This window comes from Passer domesticus, chromosome 9 (assembly GCF_036417665.1).
Source record: "Passer domesticus isolate bPasDom1 chromosome 9, bPasDom1.hap1, whole genome shotgun sequence".
NCBI classification, from domain to species: domain Eukaryota; kingdom Metazoa; phylum Chordata; class Aves; order Passeriformes; family Passeridae; genus Passer; species Passer domesticus.
The window spans coordinates 29,287,171-29,309,307 of record NC_087482.1 but is presented as its reverse complement, the minus strand read 5'-3'; the positions used below and the strand labels follow the sequence as shown (position 1 = coordinate 29,309,307).

The 22,137-nt window shown below is 37.4% G+C and overlaps 2 protein-coding genes across 3 annotated transcripts in view; one reads left to right on the top strand and one right to left on the bottom strand.

Moving 5' to 3' along the window:
* The window catches only part of CENPP (centromere protein P), a 112,399-nt gene that overhangs the window by 81,119 nt on the left and 9,143 nt on the right, over nt 1-22,137 (bottom strand). For both annotated transcript variants that reach the window (XM_064432277.1, XM_064432278.1), the window contains exon 6: nt 20,875-20,971. In XM_064432277.1, the coding sequence (XP_064288347.1) occupies nt 20,875-20,971 (97 nt within the window). The remainder of the gene's footprint in view (nt 1-20,874; nt 20,972-22,137) is intronic.
* OGN (osteoglycin) lies at nt 6,531-18,742 on the top strand. The gene is made up of 7 exons (XM_064432276.1): nt 6,531-6,884; nt 7,512-7,764; nt 12,335-12,419; nt 14,380-14,538; nt 15,019-15,221; nt 15,811-15,906; nt 16,211-18,742. Exons 2-7 carry the CDS (start codon nt 7,597-7,599, stop codon nt 16,379-16,381), a joined length of 882 nt encoding a protein of 293 aa, XP_064288346.1. The 5' UTR covers nt 6,531-6,884; nt 7,512-7,596; the 3' UTR covers nt 16,382-18,742.

The following is a 22,137-nucleotide window of genomic DNA, read 5'->3' as shown; positions in this document are numbered from 1 at the left end:
CTAATGAAGGATGACCTCACCAACATCACTCAGGGAGCAAGACTCAGAAGTGCTTTAGTAGCAATAAGTGTCCAGTGAAAACTGGCTCAGCACCCAGGAGTCACAAAAAGGAAACTCAAATGTAGAGAGTAACTACAGACAAATGGAAAACAAGACACTGCCATAAATCTGTGGCTCACCCAGACATTAAATGCAGTATTGATTTCCAAAGCCTCAGGTGTAATTACACAGGGCATGATTGGAAAAGGATTAGAGCAAGGTCACCCAAGGTAAGGATTGGCTTCTACATCAACAACATGGAATGAACTAGGGCTCAGCAAAGAGATGTCTGAGTGGGATACAGAAGATACCCACAAAATTATGAGTTGCATTGACAGCAAGGGTCTGGGGATCTGCTCCAGTACAAGGGAAGGAGCCATCAAATGAAGCTTGTATGTCCCATGTACCCGAGGACACAGTGGATGCAGCAGCAACTTTAGACATGGTGTTAAGAAAAGACACAGTAATTGTGTTCCTTGGAAGAGATCCATTAAAGGTTGCTAAATGAAACACAGTAGGGACAAAAGTGCTGAGCTGAAAATAGCTCCATAGGAGAATGGAAGAACACTTGAAGACAGGATAGAGACAAGGATCATACATCATTGTTCTAGTCTCTGTCTTCCCAAAGCATCTGATCATGGGCATTGCTGGACACAGGACATTGTACACTAATCTTTATTAATTCCACACCAGTTCTATGTTGTCACTATCCTGAACCATGGTAACGTGCTGGTTCTGCTCTTCACCACCACTGCCTTGAGACAGTGTAAAACATACTTGCTTCATGTTTGCTCTGGTACTTACTTACAAACTATACAGTGTTTTTAAAGCAGAAAATAGGTTCGTAAACTAAGAACTAAACATGCTATTTATTTCATCAGTAACAGCAAAACCTAACAAGGAAATAGCCTAATGAGTTTGTTTACAGCACAGTCAGACAATACAGAAAAAAAGCTTGTTCTGAGTTTTAACTCTGCATCTCCATGAGCAATTCAGGTAGAGTGCCAATCACCAGAAGTTATTATAAAAATCAAAAGAAAAGGAAATAAAAGTAGTTTAATCCAACTCTTTATATTTCTTTCTTTAGCCCCAAAAAAGTAGAAATAGGTTTTGCTTTTTCCTGATAAATATTTTTTACGCTTTGCTTCAGTACTCTGATAATAAAGGTTACGTGGATGAGGACAAAAGCTCCTTTATAGAAAACAGACATTTTACAGTTCACGTTTCCTGACTTAGTTTAACATATTCACATTCCACTTTTACAATACAAACCATTTCCTTCTTTGTTGCCCAACTTGATCATTGTGAGCTATAAGCACAGGCATTTTCTATCTGAAAACCAGGAAAGGGGAATATACTATATTTTTAACAAAAAAGTACAATTGAAGAGATTTCACTATAATTTTCCAGTACTGCTGCAAGAGTATGAACTATTCAGCTATAATCCAATTTGTGTATACACTATTGCATCTTATGGAATTCCACAAATACAAACATTTTTAATGTTTTAACTGTTTTGCCCAAAATTTATATTTCTAGCTACCTAATTAATTTAAAAGGAAAATAAACAGAAACACAACCTTGTAATTCATTGCATTAATTCATTATTGACAGAGAGAAAAAAAAAAACCCAAACCAACCTTTCCCTATTATACAAGTACAATGCAAGGAAAACAGATGAATGTGAAGATGAGCCATGAACACAGTAAAGCAGATGCTATGAATAACATAAGGAACAGATGCCTGGAACACTGAAGTAAAATATGGATAAGGCCAATGATTCTTGGAGCCCTGACTCAAATGTCCCTGTGGACATAGTAACAGCTCTCAACAAATGATGATCTTGCCATAAGGAAGTAATGCCAATTCTGGAAGGAATTCTAAGAAATTGTAATAAATTACAGTAGGTTGGCTTTTGTTTCAGGATGTAACTGATGTCACATAGAAAAGCTCAGGAGAACATGTGTCCAACAGAGAGGTCTGGGTAAATAGACAGCACTGTTACTCTGGTTATCATTTGTATTTGTTAACCATAGTTTGATTTCTGTTTAATATTATGCACGATTTTTGCAATGTGCTTTATTTATTTATAATACAGTAACTGATAGAAGTTTTTATTTTCCAGAAATGCAAGAAATAAAGGTAATGTCTTCAGCCTTAAACAATTCTGATTATAAATCAGAAACATATGGAAGGATGTTCATACAATCACTAGGTCGTTTTTCAGCTCTCTTCATTTTGCAGCTGGTGGCCCTAACAGTGACCTAAACTGATTTAATTCACTGAGCCTTGGAAATAGTTGCAACTTTTCATAAAAATCTGGAGGTGTTTATGCATAACTATTTCATTTCAGGTACTTCTTTATTGATTCTGAATCTTGAAGAATGTTCTACATTTTCTCTCTAGGACATGACATTTATTTTACATATAATATTATCTCTGAACTCTCCTCCATCCCTCAAGGATGCTGAGTTGGAATTGACTTTGCTTTACACAACTACTCTTCTACAGCACCACCTTCAGTTTTTAAACCAGTGAAGAAACCAGGAGATTGCTTCCTCCTCCCTCTGGGATACTTTTAGTTCCCAGAATAAATGCAACTCCATCATCATTACTGGCATTAAACTGGCTTAAAAGCTATTTTTACATCCTCTATCAGGATCTTAAAAAGCAAAAGGGAATGAAAGAGTCTGAGAAGTTTCATATCATACATTTATGGAGCAGCAAAGAGTTAAAAGTAGTTTTAGAAAGTAGAATTAAGCCCACATAAATATCAAAAGAAAAGACTTGTGTTTTAGAAGATAAAACTGGTGTAGAGAACCATTCCAGAAAGTTATTTATTTTAGGTTACAAAAGGAGAAAATAAAAATAGAACCATCGAGTTCAGTTCTAACATCACTTAATGTTTTTGCCCTCTTTAACAGCCAATCTCTCACTGCTTGCAGATTATTATGTACATGTTATCAGGTTGGTGCAATAAGTGTCTTTTCCTCCATAAATTTTTTTCTATTATAATTACTCCAATCCAGAGAAGCTGGTCAACATTGTGAAGTGTTTAAATCACACTCTACACAAGTTATGCCGAGGAACCTCCAACATGTTACCTTCCACATGAAGCAGAAATATCACACACAAAAGAAAATCCAGCATTGTGCCCAGGTCTATAAATACCCAAGAATCTTTAAGAGCTTTCCTAATTGGTCCTCATCTCATTCTTTCCTACACAGATGTCTGGCCAAGAGAAGACACTGACTTGGAGCATTCTGTGTAAGGGGTTCCCAGCACCCACCTTAAGCACAGGTCAGCTGAGCAATAACCCACAGTACTTTTTTTCAAGAACACTTATAAACAGTAAAACTCAGAAATGGCAGAAATTGCCAATATCATCCTTTAGAGACTGTGATACAAGATGAAAGCCAAGGTCTTTAAGCAGCTAAAATACACTTCCTCTGTCTACACACAGAAGAAACTTGAGTGATTAAAAAGAATCTCAGCTTTGGTCTATTTCATAAGGAATATCTTGATAGCAACTTTATGGGACTCTCCCTAGCACTGCCTTACAGCCTCATTAACCCCTGCACCCCAGAGGTAAGGCCCTGTGTTTTTCCTCCCCATTTTTCTTTTTCCAGTGCTCTGTCTCCCACTGCAAAACTACAAGTTCTTATAGAGGCAGTGCCAGCCCTGCCCCCATGTAATTCCTACAGGAACCTTGGAGAAGTCATTTCCAAATTGTCTTGCACAGAGCAAATCTACCCGTCTCTATCGACACATTTATAAACTAAATACTAGATTCTTTCCCAGATTCTGAAGATTTAGCCAGCAACATGTATAGTCAGGATAGTTACCCTCATTTCTGTCTTGCTCTGCTATGTTTTTCCTACTTCTGCCATCCACACCCATCCAGCTTTTCACTTTTTCTCTCTGATTCTTTGTTGTCTAGCAACAGAAGAAAACCTTGGGGAACAAATTTTACACCTAATCTGTATGCAACACTTTTCACCTAAAACTAAGTTTTCCTGACAGCAGAATCCAGAGACCAGAATCCAATCCCATTAATCTGGTTTGGGTTCTATCCACTACAAGAAGTCTTGTGGTTCATTTACACCTTCAGCTACACTTTATGTCCTTACAAAATGTCAGGGAAATGACTACTGTTCCAATTCAAGTCACAATTCTATGTCAACAAAATTAGGAAAAATAACCTTTTAAAATTATTAACAGTCAGTACAGCTGAAAGTATTTTGTGGGGAAATCAGTCAGTGCAAATGAGACGTCATAGGGAAATAAAAAAACACACCACAGACACGTTATCAAGACCCTCTTCAAAAACTGGAGCTCAATGAGTTAACAACACTCAACTTGCAGGCTTATGTTTCCAGAAAAGAAACCACCTTCCAAGTACATTGATCCCTGTAACCAGAGTCCAAGCAAAAGACACTTATACATCCAATTTCCAAGCAATAACAGTGCCTAGAAAGCATTCCCTGCTTGCCAGGGTGTTTCCTGTGAGCTCCCCTACTGCCAATGCATATGAACCACATATTTCGTCTCACGTGATTTGGATATTTTGGTTATTTCTGTTCACTCTGAGCAGGAAAAAAGCAGTTGAAGGAAGCAATACTCCTCTTCCTTGTTTGCAGACACCCGTACCACCCCCATCCTTGTGCTGATCTGAGCATCTGGTACACGTTCAGATAACAATTGGTTTTATCTGACATTATCTGCTGATATATTTTCTTCTTTCATGACAATACTGACAAACTATGGGACAAGGTTACAACTTTATTTGGCACTGTGAGCTACTCCTTGATGGCATCATGCCAAATGAACTACTTAACGTGTCCCTCTTTGAATGCATTTGTAAGGAAGCAGTCATGAGCTTCTGAGAGGTGCCTCCATTGCAGAGAGTACACACACGACAACCTCCCTGTGATAAGCACACAACTGAAATCTTGTGACCCAGATGAACAAAGACTCTTCATGTTTTGTGCAGAAGCTGTTCCTGAAGTTGTCTAAAAATTCAGAGCCTCTTCTCTTGCAGATCAAAATAAACACGTTTCCTTGAATGAAGACTTCCTACATTTTCAAGGCCTCATTTATCTAGAGGTTTTCCCTCATTTCTTAAAATTGTTATATGTAAGGAAAAGATAAAGATATTCCTAAGATATTCTGTGTAGCTGTGAAATCTAGGATTTCCGTACTTACAAAATAAATTATCACAAAACTATAACAAATATATTTAATATTTTATATCTTGCTTTCAGCTTCAATACTTAGTAGTTTTTTTTCTCCTTAGAATAGTTATCCTTTGATTACATTTAAGCACTGGAAACATTTGGATTTTCCAGAGACAGAGGGAATCCTAATGTGGATGTTTGGCAGCTGGGTGGCAGCTGGAAAGGGTAAGTACAAAGCAGAGCTGTGTCATTACTTCCCAGACAGGCAGGAGGATGCTAAGATGGTACTGACACTGCAATTTAACCACTTCCAAACTCCTGGTGTCATGGTTCCAGCAGAGGAGCATCCAATGGGATTCAGGGCCCAATTTCCATTCTTACTGAGCCTCTTCCCTTCACATCTCCATTTGATCATCACAGCATTATCCTAGAGCAAGCTTCCAAACTATCACATTGTTAAACTTGCATATGAACTAAGCTACAAACATTTGTATAAAATCCAATGAGTTCAGAAACTGGTGGTATTATAAACTCAAAAAGATTTTAGACAGCAACTGGCTGTAGTCACACTGCAGTTTTCTACATATATTTGGCTGCTAAACAAGGCAGCATTTAAAAGAAAACTTAACCAAAAGGTCCACAGTTTATCACCAGTATTATTCTAGGAAAAAAAAAAAAAGAAAAAAGGTATGACAATAAAAGAGAAATGTAAATCTGGATATATTCCCACTAGATTTTATTGCTACATACTTTTTAAAGACTTGAGAAAGCTACTCTATAAACTTTCAAAGTTGGTCATCTGTCTTCCATTTGTGCTGACTGCCAAAATTCATAATGAGGAAAAGGATGGGGGAGGAAGAAATGCATTACAAATCCAGAAAGCTGCTGCTCATAGTTCAGATGGAAATTCTACACCTGGACAGTGTTCACTGAGTTATCTGTAAAACTGAAGCAGAACTTTATTCAAAGCAAGTATTTTTTTATGAAAATAATTTTTCAATAAACTGTCTAATAAGTCAGTTAATGAAGGATTTAGACCCTGATTGTCTAAAAATCTCAACACAAAGAAATTCCAAAGAATGTTTTTCCAGAACTCAGACTGAAAAGTTTCCATTTCATAGATAGGTAAAACTTCTCTAAACATATACAACTTGTAATAAAACATTTTACTATTCACAAAATGTGACTAATACAACAGACGTGTGTTTTGGCTCTACCTCTGTCTCAGAAAGCAGCTGCTTTGTCTCTAGGCTGAAGCATTTCACAAAATGGATAACACATGCCTTATTAGAGACCTCCAGTTTGCACAATTAATATTTCATTTACAGAAAAAGCCTCAGCAAATATAAAGAGCAAATCACCACAAAGCAGAAAGCTGCCATTTTAACAAGGAACACCAAAAGTAGGATGAGCTACACAGACTTTTGCAAATGTTATGCAAAGTACAACCCCCTGCTCCAGGATATTACCTCTCACCCTGGGAGAGAATGCTGCCAAAGCGTTTTTACCCCATGGAAAGCACTTTCCAGACTGTCAAACTTTGAGAGAGAATTCAGTTCAAGAATTTGGATGTAATGCACAACTTGAATCTAAAGTACATTGACAAAGGGATAAGTATAGATAAGGATATCTGGTTTTTCATTGAAGAGCTTGGAATCTGCTAAAAAGGTAGGTGGACTTTTTTTCTAAAAGTAGATTAACTTAGAGCTTAAATAAAAATACAGTTAAGAGGAGAAAAATGCTGTGCAATGATTTATTTTCTAAAATATTGCATGCATGTTTGTAATTTTTCAAAGATAATGTTTGCAGCCTCTTTCCCTTTCTTGTCTGAAAAGTGCCCAACCTGTATAATATTCAGAGGGTATTAAGTTATCTTCTCTTGTTTAGTCTGACATGTAAAATAAAAGACAATGACAGGGTTTTGATATAGAGCATTTAGGTTTAAAAACCCTTATTCTGACAATAAAGAAAAATGCATTTGAACCTCACATATTTCAATTAGTTAATCTACATGCATGCCAAATATTTAATATTAACAAAATCATCTCACTTTTAACAAAAATAAACTGGGAAACAAACAAGTGCAACTAAGAGAATATTTTCCTTATTTGTTATAAAATGTTTATTATTTCCCAGTTTCTAGTAATGTTAAGAACAGGTTTTATAAAGTTAGAGTCTAATTAAAGGATACCAAGAGTTAAAAGTTGTTCCATGTTCCTTATGTGTGAGAAACCACTGCCAACAAGTACTCTAGGCTTTAAATATTGTTTTGACGGATTGCATTTTCATTTCCAGTCCCAAAGAAAGTGTTCTCCAGAGTCCAGGCACGAGCAGATTTTCACCAGCTCACTGAAAGCCATATACATCGTTCTGGGCAACAATGGAGACTTTGCAGGCTACTTTTTTTTTGTTTGTGTTTGTACCTTTGGTAAATCCAGCACCATCTCTACAGCAAGAATCACTCCAGTTCTATGACTATGCTACAGATGCTCCCATGGAAAGCCAGATCCAACACGATTATGAAATGCAATCCGAGGATATAAGAAAGGTATTTTATTTATATTTTCTTTTTAATACTTTTAACTAAAATAAGCATTATATGAGAAAGGTGTTATGTGCATGCATGTGAGTTTTATGGAGAAGTCCTAAAATAGACAGGGAAACATAAATGAGTTCAGGCATAGGGAAAGCCACTCAAACGAAAACCACAAAAAAAAAAAAAAAAAAAAAAAAAAAAAAAAAAAAAAAAAAAAAAAAAAAAAACCCAAAAAAAAAAAAAATCCTTGCTACAGTCTGAGTAAACCACAGAAGGCAGGCTTGCACAAATAAGGCTAAAGCATCATTTTCACTCTGCTGTTCTTGTGTGCCTGCAATCATAAGAGTTTGAAGAACAGGAAACTAATTACTAGCTCAACAGTTTTAACAATGTTGTATTAACTGAGTGATTTTGTTTAAGAGCAAGGAAGGTGATTTTTTCTTTTTTTAACTACCGAAGTAAAAATTGGAACCCCCTTTTTATGGAACATAATCTGCCAGTATAAACCACAGTTCCTCTTTTGACCTGCCAAACTATCAAGTTTCTTGCCTCAGTTTTTCAGGGGTGGGTGGTTTGGTTTTTTTACACCTCAACAGTTCAGCAGTCCAAAACTTCTATAGGATGCCCAGTGCTGGAGGAGTCACTTACACATTAACATTTTGAGGGTCTTGATAAAGAGAATATCCCCTACATCTCAGGGCACTCACCAGCATCTCCCGACAGAATGTTTTTGTTGGGTGCTCCACATTCCCACCTCTGAATTTCAATACAAAGCCAGGGGAGAATTAAGTGAAGTGCCACAACCTCAGCTGCTGGGGACAGTTACAAATGTCACACCCCCTTTCAAACCTAACCAGTACACACCAAGAGAGAAGGAGATACAACACTGATCAGGGAGAAAAAGCAGCAGCAATTTCAAACATAACCAGTACACACCAAGAGAGAAGGAGATACAACACTGATCAGGGAGAAAAAACACCAGCAATTGTCCCAATAATAGTTGCCAAGGAAAATACCACAGATCCAAACCAAGTGGTAAGAGCTCAGTATTAAAAGCTCAAGGAGGTTTTCATTAATATTAACTGTACTTGTTACAATAACTTAGCCTGATAAGCAAGAAAAATAAAACAGCAAAAGATAGTAAGTAAAAAATTGCAGTCCAAATACAGAAAAATACCTTTTGTATACCTTTTTAATATTTCCCACATCTACTTAAATTACAGCTCTCCACTGTTGATTAAAACAACCAGCTACATATTTATGGCAAATAAATGTCTAAGGTATTTTTGAATCTGACATCGGCCACAGTGATGAAGTAACATGTTTTCATAAACCCATGAAAAAAGGACTATATAAATGACTCTTAACTAATTGGTGACTATCCACTCAGAAGGAAGTCTTTAAAAAATACTAAACCTGTTAACTTTAACCAGCATCAGATGACACTGATCAATAAGTTGCTGCTTCAGTAAAGGAACAAGGAGTATACCTACATGGAAGTGGTGCCAAGAGATGTGCCACAGACAAATCAAAGTCCTCCTGGCAGTGCTATAAGCTGGAGGTCTTCTGAAGGCCAACAGTTCTGCTTAGGATAATTCTAAGGAATGTAGTCAGTCATTATTTCCATCAGGCCAGGTCTCTATTGACATGTTTTCATTGCAAAATAATAAATGAGTTCCTTATGTGCAACAACTACGTTGACACAAGTGCCAGTGTTCCCAGTTTACATCATGGGGTGCACAAACAGATCTTCATTTATTACACCGATTTTACTCCCCAAATATTCCAAGTGTTAACTGGAACTGAAATGCATGCCAAATGTTTCCTCAAGCATGCCCAGTCAGAAATCTGCCTTGCATACAAATTTAACTCCTTACTGTATGCTTGAACACACCATTAGAAAAAAGGCTTTTACTGAAAACATCAGAAGAAATTAATTACTATGATTATTTGAAACCACAGCCACACCAGTCTTGATTAAAATTTGAGCAATTTAAAACACAAAATCTTAATTTCGACAAGAGAACAGAACCACTCAAATAGATGCTGTCTCACATCTGGACTAACTCATTTCACTGAATATAAACTACCAGACCTTTGTGTTGTAAGATGAATAAATTATTTGGCAGAAATTTGAAGATGGTTGGAGTATTTAGATGTAAAGTGCTAATGTGTCTGTGCAGTAAAGTGGAAGAGGCAGGTGGAATTTAAGTATGTGAGTAGGCCAATAATCCTTCAGTGCATTCCTTACATAGGCAAGTAATAAGTAATGAACTTGTGGTTATAATTCAAACAATCTTCACCGATAATCTATTGTGAGGAATTTTTATGGCTGATCAGCAAATATTTTTTAATTTTAGGAATTGAATGGTATTCTGCAAATTACCAGTTTTAATTGTAATGACATTACACTGGCAGAGACTAGCAGTACATTGCATTATGCTAAGAAGTCCCACAAAAGACTACTTTGATGCCTCAAGTAGGAGACTGTGCTAGAAATCTTCACCTGGGACAGATAAGCTGTGCCAGCAAATATTATTAAATGTCCCTCAGGAGCCAAACCAGCTGCAGCCATACAAGTCCACTTGTTCCATGAGCAGTCTATGCACTCAGAAGTCTCTACTGGCACAGATACTCAAGGTCCACGTCTTCATGTACCTAATCAAGTCATCTTTGTGAGCTAACTCCTGCAGAAAGCTGCTGGGAGATTTGGTGTTTGCTGGAGTGTAGCTGGTAAGCTGACAGCCCCAGCTTCCCTCCACCCAGCATTCTGGCCAAACTGCTGCCAGAATCCTACTGAGAACCTTAAACTTTCCAACAGAGAACCCAAAAACTTCACTAGGACAAACCAAGCTAGCCCAAACCAGAGCCAGAGCCTGGAGAGGCAGACACAGGGAAGAGCCAAGGGACGGATGATTCACAGGCTAAAAAGGGGTCAAAATGACAGAGGCTGGCCAAGATATTTGTTTCTCAGGCTTTAAGTCCAGCCTGAGGGGTTTGTTTTGCAGTATAAAAAATTTCCCACAGTAAAGTACACACAAGCAACTAAATACCAAATAAAACACAATATCAGAAGGAGCCTGAAAGCTCTTAGCTGCACATTGCACTTGCAGATGAACCACTTGTGTGCCTGAAGGAGAGGAGAGTGGGGGGATTAAGAAAACTAAAAGGGGTTCGTTTGTCAGCACTCCCAGCGTGCAAGTAACTCTTCCACAGAGCATTCCTGCCAGGGTCTGATCCTTAAGCATGTTTAAAGCAAAACATCTTCCACATCTCACAGTGTTTTTTCCTGCATGTGTTTCCAACAGCCACACACACCAAAAAACATATCGGCTTGTTCTGTCCTACAAATATTGCCCATTAAAAAAAAATAAACAACAGGCAAATGATGCAAGCCAAAACCAACTACCACAGTCAAACTGAAATCCCCTTAACATTACTGCATGCAAATCACAGTAGAAGCCACTGTATCTATACTGTAAATACAGTAATAATAGGTAATTCTCTAAAATTCCTCCAGTACCCAATGAAAACCTGACTGCTGCTTCCTGCATCACAAGAGGCCACAATAAGTCCCTGCAGTGTTCTAGGCTGGGTAGTGTGGCTGGACAGTGCCCAGGCAGAAAGGGACCTGGGGACACTGGTCACAGCCAGCTGAACATGAGCCAGCAGTGAGCCCTGGTGGCCAAGGAGGCCAATGGCTCCTGGCCTGTGTCAGGAAGAGCGTGGCCAGCAGGAGCAGGGAGGTCATTCTGTCCCTGTACTGGGCACTGGCGAGGCCGCACCTCGAGTGCTGTGTCCAGTTCGGGACCATCAGTTTGGGAAGGACATTGAGTCGCTCGAGCACATCCAGAGGGGGCAAAGAGGCTGGTGAGGGGCTGGGAGCACAAACCCTGTGAGGAACAACTGAGGGAGCTGGGGGTGTTTACCCTGGAGAAAAGGAGACTCAGGGGTGACCTTATCACTCCACAGCTTCTGCAAGGTGGCTGTGGTCCAGTGGAGTTGGTCTCTTTCTCCAGGCAGCACTGACAGAACCAGAGGACACAGTCTTAAGCTGAGCTAAGGGAAATACAGGTTGGATATTAGGAAAAAGTTTTTTACAGAAAGGGTGATAAAGTTCTGGAATGGCTGCCCAGGGAGGGGTGGAGTCACCATCCCTGGGTGTGTTTAAAAAAGACTGGATGTGGCACTGGGTGCCAGGGTCCAGTTGAGGTGTTAGGGCTGGACTTGATCTTGATCTTCAAAACTCTACTGTTTGAAATACCTGCCACTTATTCCTTTCCACCATATAGACTATATTTTCTATTTTGTGTCTACTGTCCTTTCCTGAAGAACTTGAATTTTCTAAAGAGCACTGGCAGCACCGTCCCTTTTTGCCTTTTAAAATGAATAACTCATGCGTAAAAGTAACAATACATCACATTACTCAGCCAACCAGTAAAAGTATTTTAAAAATTAAGTGCCATAAATAGGTATATTGTAGGAAGCTCACTTTAAAGGATGTTATTTCAAATCCTTGTAATGCTCTGTGGCTTTTTGTCTGCGGTTTGTGTTTTAAAACAACAATTGTTCTCTCACAAAGGATGGAACAAACGTTTCTCTTGACACTTCCCTAATACTGCAAAGCGATGACAGCCAACTCGATGTCCCACCAACAAAGGACACAAGTAAGTTAACTGATATGAATATTGTGTGATGTCTAAGATTTCCAAAAGAATATATTTTAACATACAAATCTAAAGTGCAAAGGATAACAAAGGCTACAGAATTAATCTTTTTGTTTATGAATATCTTTCATATCTCCTGTGGAAAATCTAACTTCTGATGAAGCAGGCTGAAAAATTTAAATGATCCTCAGGTAAATTCTGAATACACAAAGCACAGTTTGTAAGCATCTCCACAGACTTGCCTAGTCATATGTGCCATTGAGATGCACCCAAGTTAAATAAGTTAGACAAGACAACAAAAAAAACCTCAAAATACATCCCCTAGTAAGTTCCACAGTTTAACCAAGTGATGATGAAATATTATGTGCTGAAATGATTTCAACAGATTTATTTGAACAATTGGTTATTCTCAAAGTTAACATCTGATGATCAGGGAGGTCAATATTTAAAATACATCAGGAACATTCTTCACTTGCCAAAGCTTCCTACAGGCCATGGGTACATTGTCCAGATTTCTCCTAACAAGCCCGAGTGCTCCCTGCACATGAAAAGGACAAAGTTTTTCTGCCAAACAGAGCAGTGAGAAAAAGAGACACTTATTTTGTGTGTCTGTGATATAAACTTCCAAAAACAACTGATGATTCAGCAAGACCAGTGGGCTGTCAGTGTCTACCGAAGTGCTAATGCAAGGTAAATTATTGCCAAACAGCACCTGTCAACAAGCCCCCATCAAAAGCTGAGCAAGTCTCCAAGAACATCAGAGCTTCTAGACAGACAAGCATAAAAACTATTGCCTTTTTAACAGTGACAACGTTGTTTGACATTTTCCATTTCCTACACAAACATGAAAACAAGCCACTAAGTAAAAAAAATCCCTAAACCACCAAATAGGGCAGAACTCTGCAGCCTAAAAAAGATGATATTCACAAAGCTAAACCTCAAAATCATTCTAGTCTCTGCAGTGCTGCTGTAAGAAAAAGAATTACTGTTATGTCCTGGCTTCCCAGTACTGACCAGCTGCTTTTGTAACACCTCACTGGTTGTAGAAGGTCCTGTTTTGCTGTGTGGTGACAAGTACCCTATGGAATGACCCCGCTGTCTGCACTGCATTCACTCCAGGGTGGAAGCCAACCAGAACTCCCAAAATATAGAAAACACAGCACAAGACACAGCAGTGGTGATGAAACAGGATTCAAAGTCACATTCATTATATGTATTTGAATATTGCTGACAGAAAAGATTAGAGCAAAGCCGAAGTTACTGATACTTTACTACTGTCCATGAGGACCAGGACAAGCCTCAAAGGTCTCAAACTACATTACAAAAAGTTTATCTCTCTACTTAAAACAACAGCTGTGAAAAATCTCAGTATAAAACTGATAGAGACTGTGTGCACAGGGCTCTGAGCAACCTGGTCTAGTGGAAGGTCCCCTGGTCTGTGGCAGAGGGTAGGAATGAGATGATCTTTAATGTCCCTTCCAACCTAAATCATGTATGATACATAAACATAATTGCTGGAGTTTTTATGAAAAGGTTTAGACAGAGTAGTAGCTAGGAATAACACAGGATATTGTGTGACCTGCCAGAAATGCTCCAATGCACTCACAGTACTAAACACATGCACTGACAGGTGTCTCCCCTTGGGGTTTGGTTCCAAATATGATATTTAACATGGTCACAAACTTGCAGTTGTTACATTCACCATACTCTTCTCCAACTAAATAAACTGAATTCAGGCTGATTAATGGCATTTCACATGCTCAGGTAAGAACAGAGATTACACACACGGAAATCACGCACAATAAAAAGAACAAAAACCCCAAAACAGTTGAGAACTTTAAATCTCAGAACTTGATGCAAACAGAATTTTTTGAAAACCTAATGATGGGAAATCTCAAAAGACACTAGAGAAAACTCTTTTTTGAGTAAGCTGTAACTGTGTGCTGTGCCCTGCTGGCAGACCTGCCCACATGTTTGCTGTGCGTGTGCCTGAGCGGCTCCGTGTACTGCGAGGAGATCGACATCGAGGCCGTGCCCCCCCTGCCCAAGGAAACCGCTTATCTCTACGCTCGCTTCAACAAGATCAAAAGGATTGCAGCCTCCGACTTCGCCGACATTAGTAAGTGACACCTCAATTTCTGTTATAGAATACAAAATGGAAAGGCACAATGGATGTGCATTTTGGACCCTGAAAACATCTTAATACTCCCAAACAATCAGGCAAAGAGCAGATTACTAAAAATAAAATTCAGCTCTGCATCCCAGACAGTCTTAAATGAGCAGGCATTATTTTTCCCTCAAATGCTCCAGGGAAAGCTCTGCCAGCTATCTCACGCCATGGCATGAGAAATTCTATGAATAGCTGAAATCATGTTATCTCTAAGACAAATAGAAGGACCCAGAGTATTTCCCTTTTTAATTTTTTCAATTTAAGACCAGGAAAAAATCAAAATGTCAGTTTTAATAGTATTTGCATTTGTAGATCACAATTTAGATGCTGCAGCCAACAGTATAACATTTAGCATATACAGCCACAAACATTTCACATGCCATGTAATTATAAAGTCAATACTTACATTTTAACTTCTTTTGTATAAAGCTACCTTGAGAAGAATTGATTTTAGTGGAAATAGAATAGAAGAAATAGAAGATGGAGCCTTTTCAAAGCTTCTGCTGTTGGAAGAACTTTCTCTTGCTGAAAATCGACTTGTAAAACTTCCTGTTCTACCTCCCAAACTGACAACATTTAATGCAAACCAAAACAGAATCAAGAGCAGAGGAATCAAAGCAAATGCTTTCAAGGTAAGGAAAAACCCAATAATCTAGGTAAACAAAGTAACCAAAACTAGTAACCAGACTATTTAGACATTCAGACTATGCCACCAAATTATTTTTCTGTATTTTTTGTAATCTAAGAAACAAACTATGATGAAGCAGCTTTCCAGCTTTTGCTTTGCTTTTAAGGCACTCTGGAATATTAGTCATTTGTGCACTCACTCTCTCATGTCCTCCATGTAGAAAAGAATTTTCTATGAAATATCTCACCTGCTTTCTCTCTAACATGTAAAGAAAAAACATTCAGAAATCAATGGCTCAATTAGAGTTCTAAAGACTACATAAATACTAGTAAACAATATATGTATAGTACTTTATAGTGGTCTCAACTTTGATAACCAACATGCTGACACTGAAATTTCCCAAACATAGAAGGTCTGTTCTATGCATTTCTTGATATAATAGAATTCAACATTCACAGCAAAATAATGGCTTTTGATACATCAGTTTACAGGCTACGTGATCAGAAAAAAAATTAACTGATGTCTTGTAACATGCATGAGTTACTTAACCTCAAGTAATACCAGCATCAGTAACCTCTCTTTCTGTTTAACAGAAGCTCACAAATTTGGCCTACCTCTACTTAGGACACAACGCACTGGAATCTGTCCCCCTGAACTTACCGGAGAGTCTGCGCATTCTTCACCTTCAGGTATTCCCAAAGGATTCCCTTAGCATTCTCTTAGGAAACACCCCAGGAGTTACATACTTCAATCAAACTCATTCTAGTTTAAAACAGTTCCCACTACAGTTTTCCACTGCACCTCTGCATAAAACAATTTACCATACCAATGTGTATGGCCACGACCATCCAGAAGCTCAGAAGCTGCTAGTTCCCATGAAAGGATTTATTATTGGTTTCTGTACATCAGGGATAGGAAGTGGCAAAAAGAAGCTCTAATCTTTTATCAACAATGCAGGTATGCATTTATTTATGACAATGTTTTGGTTTGCAGTACAACAACATCACCACCATCACAGATGACACGTTCTGCAAGTCCAACAACACGCGCTACATCCGCACGCGGATGGACGAGATCAGGATGGAGGGCAACCCCATTGTCCTGGCCAAGCACGTCAATGCCTTCTCCTGCCTGAGGATGCTGCCCGTAGGAACCTACTACTAGCACGTGCCACCCCACATGCCACACCTTGGCACGCCAACAAGGATCACTTCTCCCTCTGTTTACAAGTTCATATCCTCTCCCTTACTAATGCTCTTTTCCCTGCACACCCAGGACCTTTTGCTATGTTGCACCATTCTCCTCTGAAATAACCATTTCAAACCAGTCACTTTAGTAGCTATGGTGTCCCTCATGCTTTCACAATCTCTTCTGTTAACGAAAGTGTAAAAATATATATACATACATACAAATTATCTCAACTTTTATTTCACCACATACTCTTTAGATAAAACCACACAAAACTGCTTATTCTCATTCTTTACCAGCGCTCAGAACAACCACCACATTTTACTTTCAGATAAACGCAAGATTTTCTTTGAGCAAACCAAAGAGGAAAAATACTTCTGAATTCTAATCCCACTCTTTTAATCTGGAGTGAAATATTTGACCTTTCAAAGTGTATTGGATGAAGATGCAGATGAGAGAAAGTTATTTTTAGAGACAGAACTCCTCACAGCTTAAAGCCATTAACATTTCCTTATAAACTTGATTTCTGGTAAATGAGAATAACTCCTACCTAGGTTTAGTACAGCGAGCAACATAGCAACTGGAACATTGCAAAGATGTTTTAGATTTCCTTCTACTATTCTGCTTTGAAAATAACGTGTTTTATTTTTACACAATATATTTTTAAGTGAAATATATATGTTTTGCTGAGCTGTTCTCACAAGAGCTGTTTTTGCAACACCAGCTTCCTATTTTAAAACAATGGTCTACATACAGCATAACAGACTCAAATACCTTTGTTACTAACTAATGATGTAGACCAAACCTTGGTTCCACAGCTTGTCCTGACAGGAAACGTGACAATACAGTTGAAAGCAAAGCTGAATTCATGTGTTTACCTGTAAATAAGTATGATTTCCTCTAGATGTCAAAGAAAGAGAATTACCCTTCTGTAGCACTACTTCTGATTATTAGGGAAAAATTAAATCAGACTTGGAAGTTACAAAGAAAAGTTGATTCCATCATTAATCTGAAATCAGAGGTAACTTCAACCATTTCACTCAACGACTTGAACCTAGGCAGGGTATTAAAAACACAAATTGACAGGTGCAGGCCTTGACACAATCTAAAACTGGCCATCACCGATAAAGGGCACAATGTTTTTAATTCCACAACTGTCCATTTCTGACATTCAGTTTCTCCCTTCCAATAACTACCACAGGTGTAAAGCCTCCAGACAAATGAATGCCAAAGGTGTGCTAGTTACTATTATCACATCCACTTTGTACTAATTTTGAAGCTAGTATGGATTCCTAATTAGTAGAAATAGTTAAGCATCAAATGCATGATGATGTATCACTACATCTAAAATATTGATTTTACAAGATATTTTGTATTAGTTTTATTTATCTTATTTAGCTAAGCCTTGATTTGTTAGTGCTTGTGTTACGGGGAATTGATGCCCACTTAATTCTGAACATATATTTTTTGCTCTGAACCCGTTACCCAAGAAAAAGAGCAACCCCCAATATTTTCCATTTTAATTTTATTTAGTGTACCAAGAAGGAAATTCCATTGTCTTAACTGAGAACAAAACCAAGTCCGGCAGCAATACTTGGTTTTCATTTTTCCACATAAATCACAAAACTTTGATGTTCCCAGCTTTTTAGCAAAACATAAAAAACAACTTCAAAGCATGTAAAAAAAACATTCCAATCTCAAGCCAAATTTCTATTTGGAAAAAATTAAACCCATCAATTCTCTTACATCTCTTGTGATAAATGCCTAAGATGGAAAAAACACAGCTGTAAGTGTAATAATGTTGCATAAGCAGCAGCCTCTGATCTTATTCTCATCACAAATTATTGCTACTAAAACTCTTTTCAGTAAATCACCATAAATAAAAAAATACCAGTAAATATCACCAAAAACCTGTATATACAAATAAATGCATATTTTTGTAGTATACACACACATGTAAACATTCTAAGACCTACCTACTACCACACAATTTATTTTACATTAAAATGTTGTATATGTTTTTGAAATGTGCTAATTATCATCAGTAACACTAATTAATGCTATTAACACTTTGTGAGCAAACCAAAGTAGACAAGTAGTACCTTCTGAATATCTCATGCAGGCACCAAGTTCTCTGATGTGTTTTACTTCATTTTTCCCATTCACATCAAGTTAATCAAAACATGAAGTGAGAAAAGCTTCAGTAGGGAGGATTTCCACCTCCTATTTCTGTGACCAGTACTAATATCAAGCTGAATGTAAACCATTTTATTTTTTCCTATCACTGATTTATGTTCTGCATTTCCAATAAAACTTGAATTTTTTTCTTGTTTATCAGTATCAGCTTCAACAACCTGCTCTTCCAGCCTTGTCAAGATGTTTCAGTCGTTCAGCCTCACAGCAGACTAAGATTAGAAGGTTATCTGCAGATGTAAATTCATTTTCCAGACATATTTATTGTGACAATAGCAAGACCTGCCATACAGAATAGTTTGTGAACACTCCACTTGCTCTTTCAAAACCTAAGTTGAATTGACCTTGAATTGCCATTAATCTCAAAACACCCAATATTACTTGACGTACTCATCCACTTCTACATTATCCCTTTCTTCTCAAGTACCAAAACAGGAAAGAAAAAATAAATTACCTTTGGTGTTTTTACACTACACTCCGGGGAAAGTATCAGAAACTATTTTTACATAGAAGCCTTGGCAATTTTATTTTTAAAAAACCCCATGCTAATAGAAAAGCTATAAACCCAAGACATCCCCCCAACAGTTTTCTCTCCAAAACAGGGGAGTCTAGAGAGCAAGTGGGGGGGAAAAGAAATACAAATATTACAGACTCATTTTTAGTTTTGTGCAAGTGTGAATATTAACAGGATAGACTCTTGAGTTGGTTTCATGCATATATTAACAAGATATGTCTAATTGCTTTTCCACAAATTACTAAAACATTAAATTACAAATATACATTCTCCTTAGCAATCTAGTTATTTGAATGGTCAGATTTGATCTTTGGTCCTTTTATTAATTCTTTTATATTCTCTTTACAGAGAAAGTCTTCTGTTTTGAAATTAAATCATTAGCAATGCTAAGAAAAATAACTGTATGCACACAGTCAGTCTTATTTGGTAAATACTCTGCCAAACTGGTTTGTCTTTCAACTTTATCTTTAACCATGGAAATAAAACTACCTTTAGAAAGAACATCTGTAATACTGAGAAACTTGTAATGAATTATCTTTACACATCTTTTAGCAATTAGCAGATAATTTCATTGTTTATGGTCAACATCTGAACAAATACTTTTAAAAACTGCTTATATAACAGCAAGTTGAAAATTGTCTCCAAAACTCTCTTATTTTTTTCATTTTTATTATCTTTTAAAATGAGAAATATTTACAGCAGTTCACCAAGTCACTGTCCCAGAAACTACAGCCACTACTGAGCTAAGGATCAGAAAGCATCAAGGGAACCTGCAAAAAACAATTGCAGAGCCCTAAAGCTTTTGGTGCTCTACCTTTTCTGTGGAGGAATTAGAGAAGAGCCCTTAGACAAAAGCCAGCAGGATTAGGCAATGCCAGTTCATTGCTCAGCTAAGGACTGGAATTTTTTTTAGTGCTATCAGAAAATAGAACTCTTTTTTCCGTTCTGGTTGACTGGATAATAGAAATTGATTAATTTGGCACAGAACTCAAAGGCCTAAAAGACTGAAAAAATAGGAAATGATGCAGTTCCCACTTGATACTACATCTGAAAAGTAAAGATGGTGTCAAGTTTAATGACAGTAAATTCTTGATGCATGTAAAACTCAGCCAAGAAACCACAAACAATTAAGCAGCTAAACATCCTTCTCAAACATAAAGCATCATGCAAGATGTTTTGTGTCTGTAAGACTGTAGTATTTTTACTCTAAGGAATTAGTTGCTTATCTTAAAACCAGCACAAAGCCAAAACAAACAAGCCAAATACTGGTAATTTAAAACTAAGCTCAAATACTACATTTCCAGTTAGGAGGGAGCAACAGTTTATTTCCCACACAAGTAAAACACTCCAGAACTGAAAGTGCTGTCATCCAAACACATGCTGACACATCTTCAAGAGAAACAGATCTAATCCTTCAAAACCAACATTTATATGCCAAAGACTACAAGTGTTATTTTCTTTTAATTTCTTCTTTTTCTTTTTTTAAATCAAAATAAAATATAATACCAAAGCAAACTGTCTTACTCCTTCACAGAAAGGCACAGTCTTATTTTCCTCCACTCATGAGGAACACAGCAATTGCTGCTCAATTGCCCCTCAAATACAGCACAAATTTTAGCTCATATTCTCTTCACCAGCACATACAAAAGTAAGATCCTGTATTATGCTAAAGACAGCCAGTTTCACTTCCAATGCTCTGTCATACTAGACTTCTTAAAACAATAAATATTGTACTAATAAATAAAGGCTTGATAGACACTACCTTGAAATGGTGGAAGGTGTGTCTACGATGTTCATGCCACTCAGCATAGGTTGAAAAGCTTCTGAAAAATGTTAGAAGATCTGCATGTTCTTCAGTGCTATAAAACAAAAACATATTGTTTAACCTAGTCATAATCAGATGTATCAATTAGATGGCCTAAAATTCACACTTAAAAAAAATTCATTAGTATTGTTAAAATATGAAGTAGAAATCACCCAAAATAAGAATTACAAAGCTGAAAAAAATAGCTGTAGTGTAATGATTGAAAAAGAGGTTGAAGAATACATTCCTAAACCAGTGTTTCCAGTGTTTGTCTTATACGTAAAATGCGGGAACAAAATAGTCACCTGCAAAATATTAGTTTGATTTTATTCTTGTTCAACTTGTTTTCTAAATACATTCTAAGATGTTGCATAGTAAAACCCAAACCTGCAAAATGGTAAGATTTCCCAAACTGCATCACTAACCTTCAAATATTCCCAAAAATCTTTGTCTTAGCCAACTAACTCTGCATTTCATGTTACCTGCCTCTGCCCACATGACATTCAGCTTCTCAAGATTAACCTTGCAGCTTCACTAGGAAAGGAGGCCTGATGACATCTCAACCAAACTTTTGTCAGACACTTAAATCTTTAAGTGATCTTGTCTCCAGAGCAGAGGTGCTTCAGCCCTCTGAACATCTTCCTCACTCTCCTCTGGACCTGCTCCAACCATGTTCCTTCTTATGCTGGGGGGGAGTGGGAGGGAAAGATAGATATAAATGTTTATTTTTTTGAATTTCTAGTGAGAATCAGGATGAAGAAAGGAAAAGAGACAATATAAGGTGACAAACTTAGGCAGCAAATCACACATGGGGAAAAGAGAGAAAAAAAAAACTCATAAAGGGTGTGCAGTTTTCACTGAACAAATGCAGCCAGAATGAAAGGATGCAGAACTCCACAAAAACCACGTCAGAATATCTGAAGTAACAAGATTATTTAAACATAAGGGTGAAAGGCTTTGTCATTGTTGATATGAAGTCACAGACTATTAGCCATCATCAACACACACCTGGCAAGCACTGTTTTGGAAGTACAAATATTTATTTTGGCTACCAATATAGGATTTTACAAGTTTACAAAACCTGACTGATGTTTGAGAATATTTCAGGAAGTTAGAGTATTTAAATTCTGATGTAAGTTTTACTTCTAACATCCATTCTGAGATTAGCTATTCTTTTTGGATTTTCAGAACAGCTGAGAGTAGAACTTGAGGCATTCACAG

Coding starts and splice junctions, on each gene's coding strand:
- OGN (XM_064432276.1), top strand. CDS start 7,597: ATGGAGACTTTGCAGGCTACTTTTTTTTTGTTTGTGTTTGTACCTTTG. Junction 7,765..12,334: donor AATCCGAGGATATAAGAAAG/GTATTTTATTTA, acceptor TCTCTCACAAAG/GATGGAACAAACGTTTCTCT. Junction 14,539..15,018: donor CTCCGACTTCGCCGACATTA/GTAAGTGACACC, acceptor TTTTGTATAAAG/CTACCTTGAGAAGAATTGAT.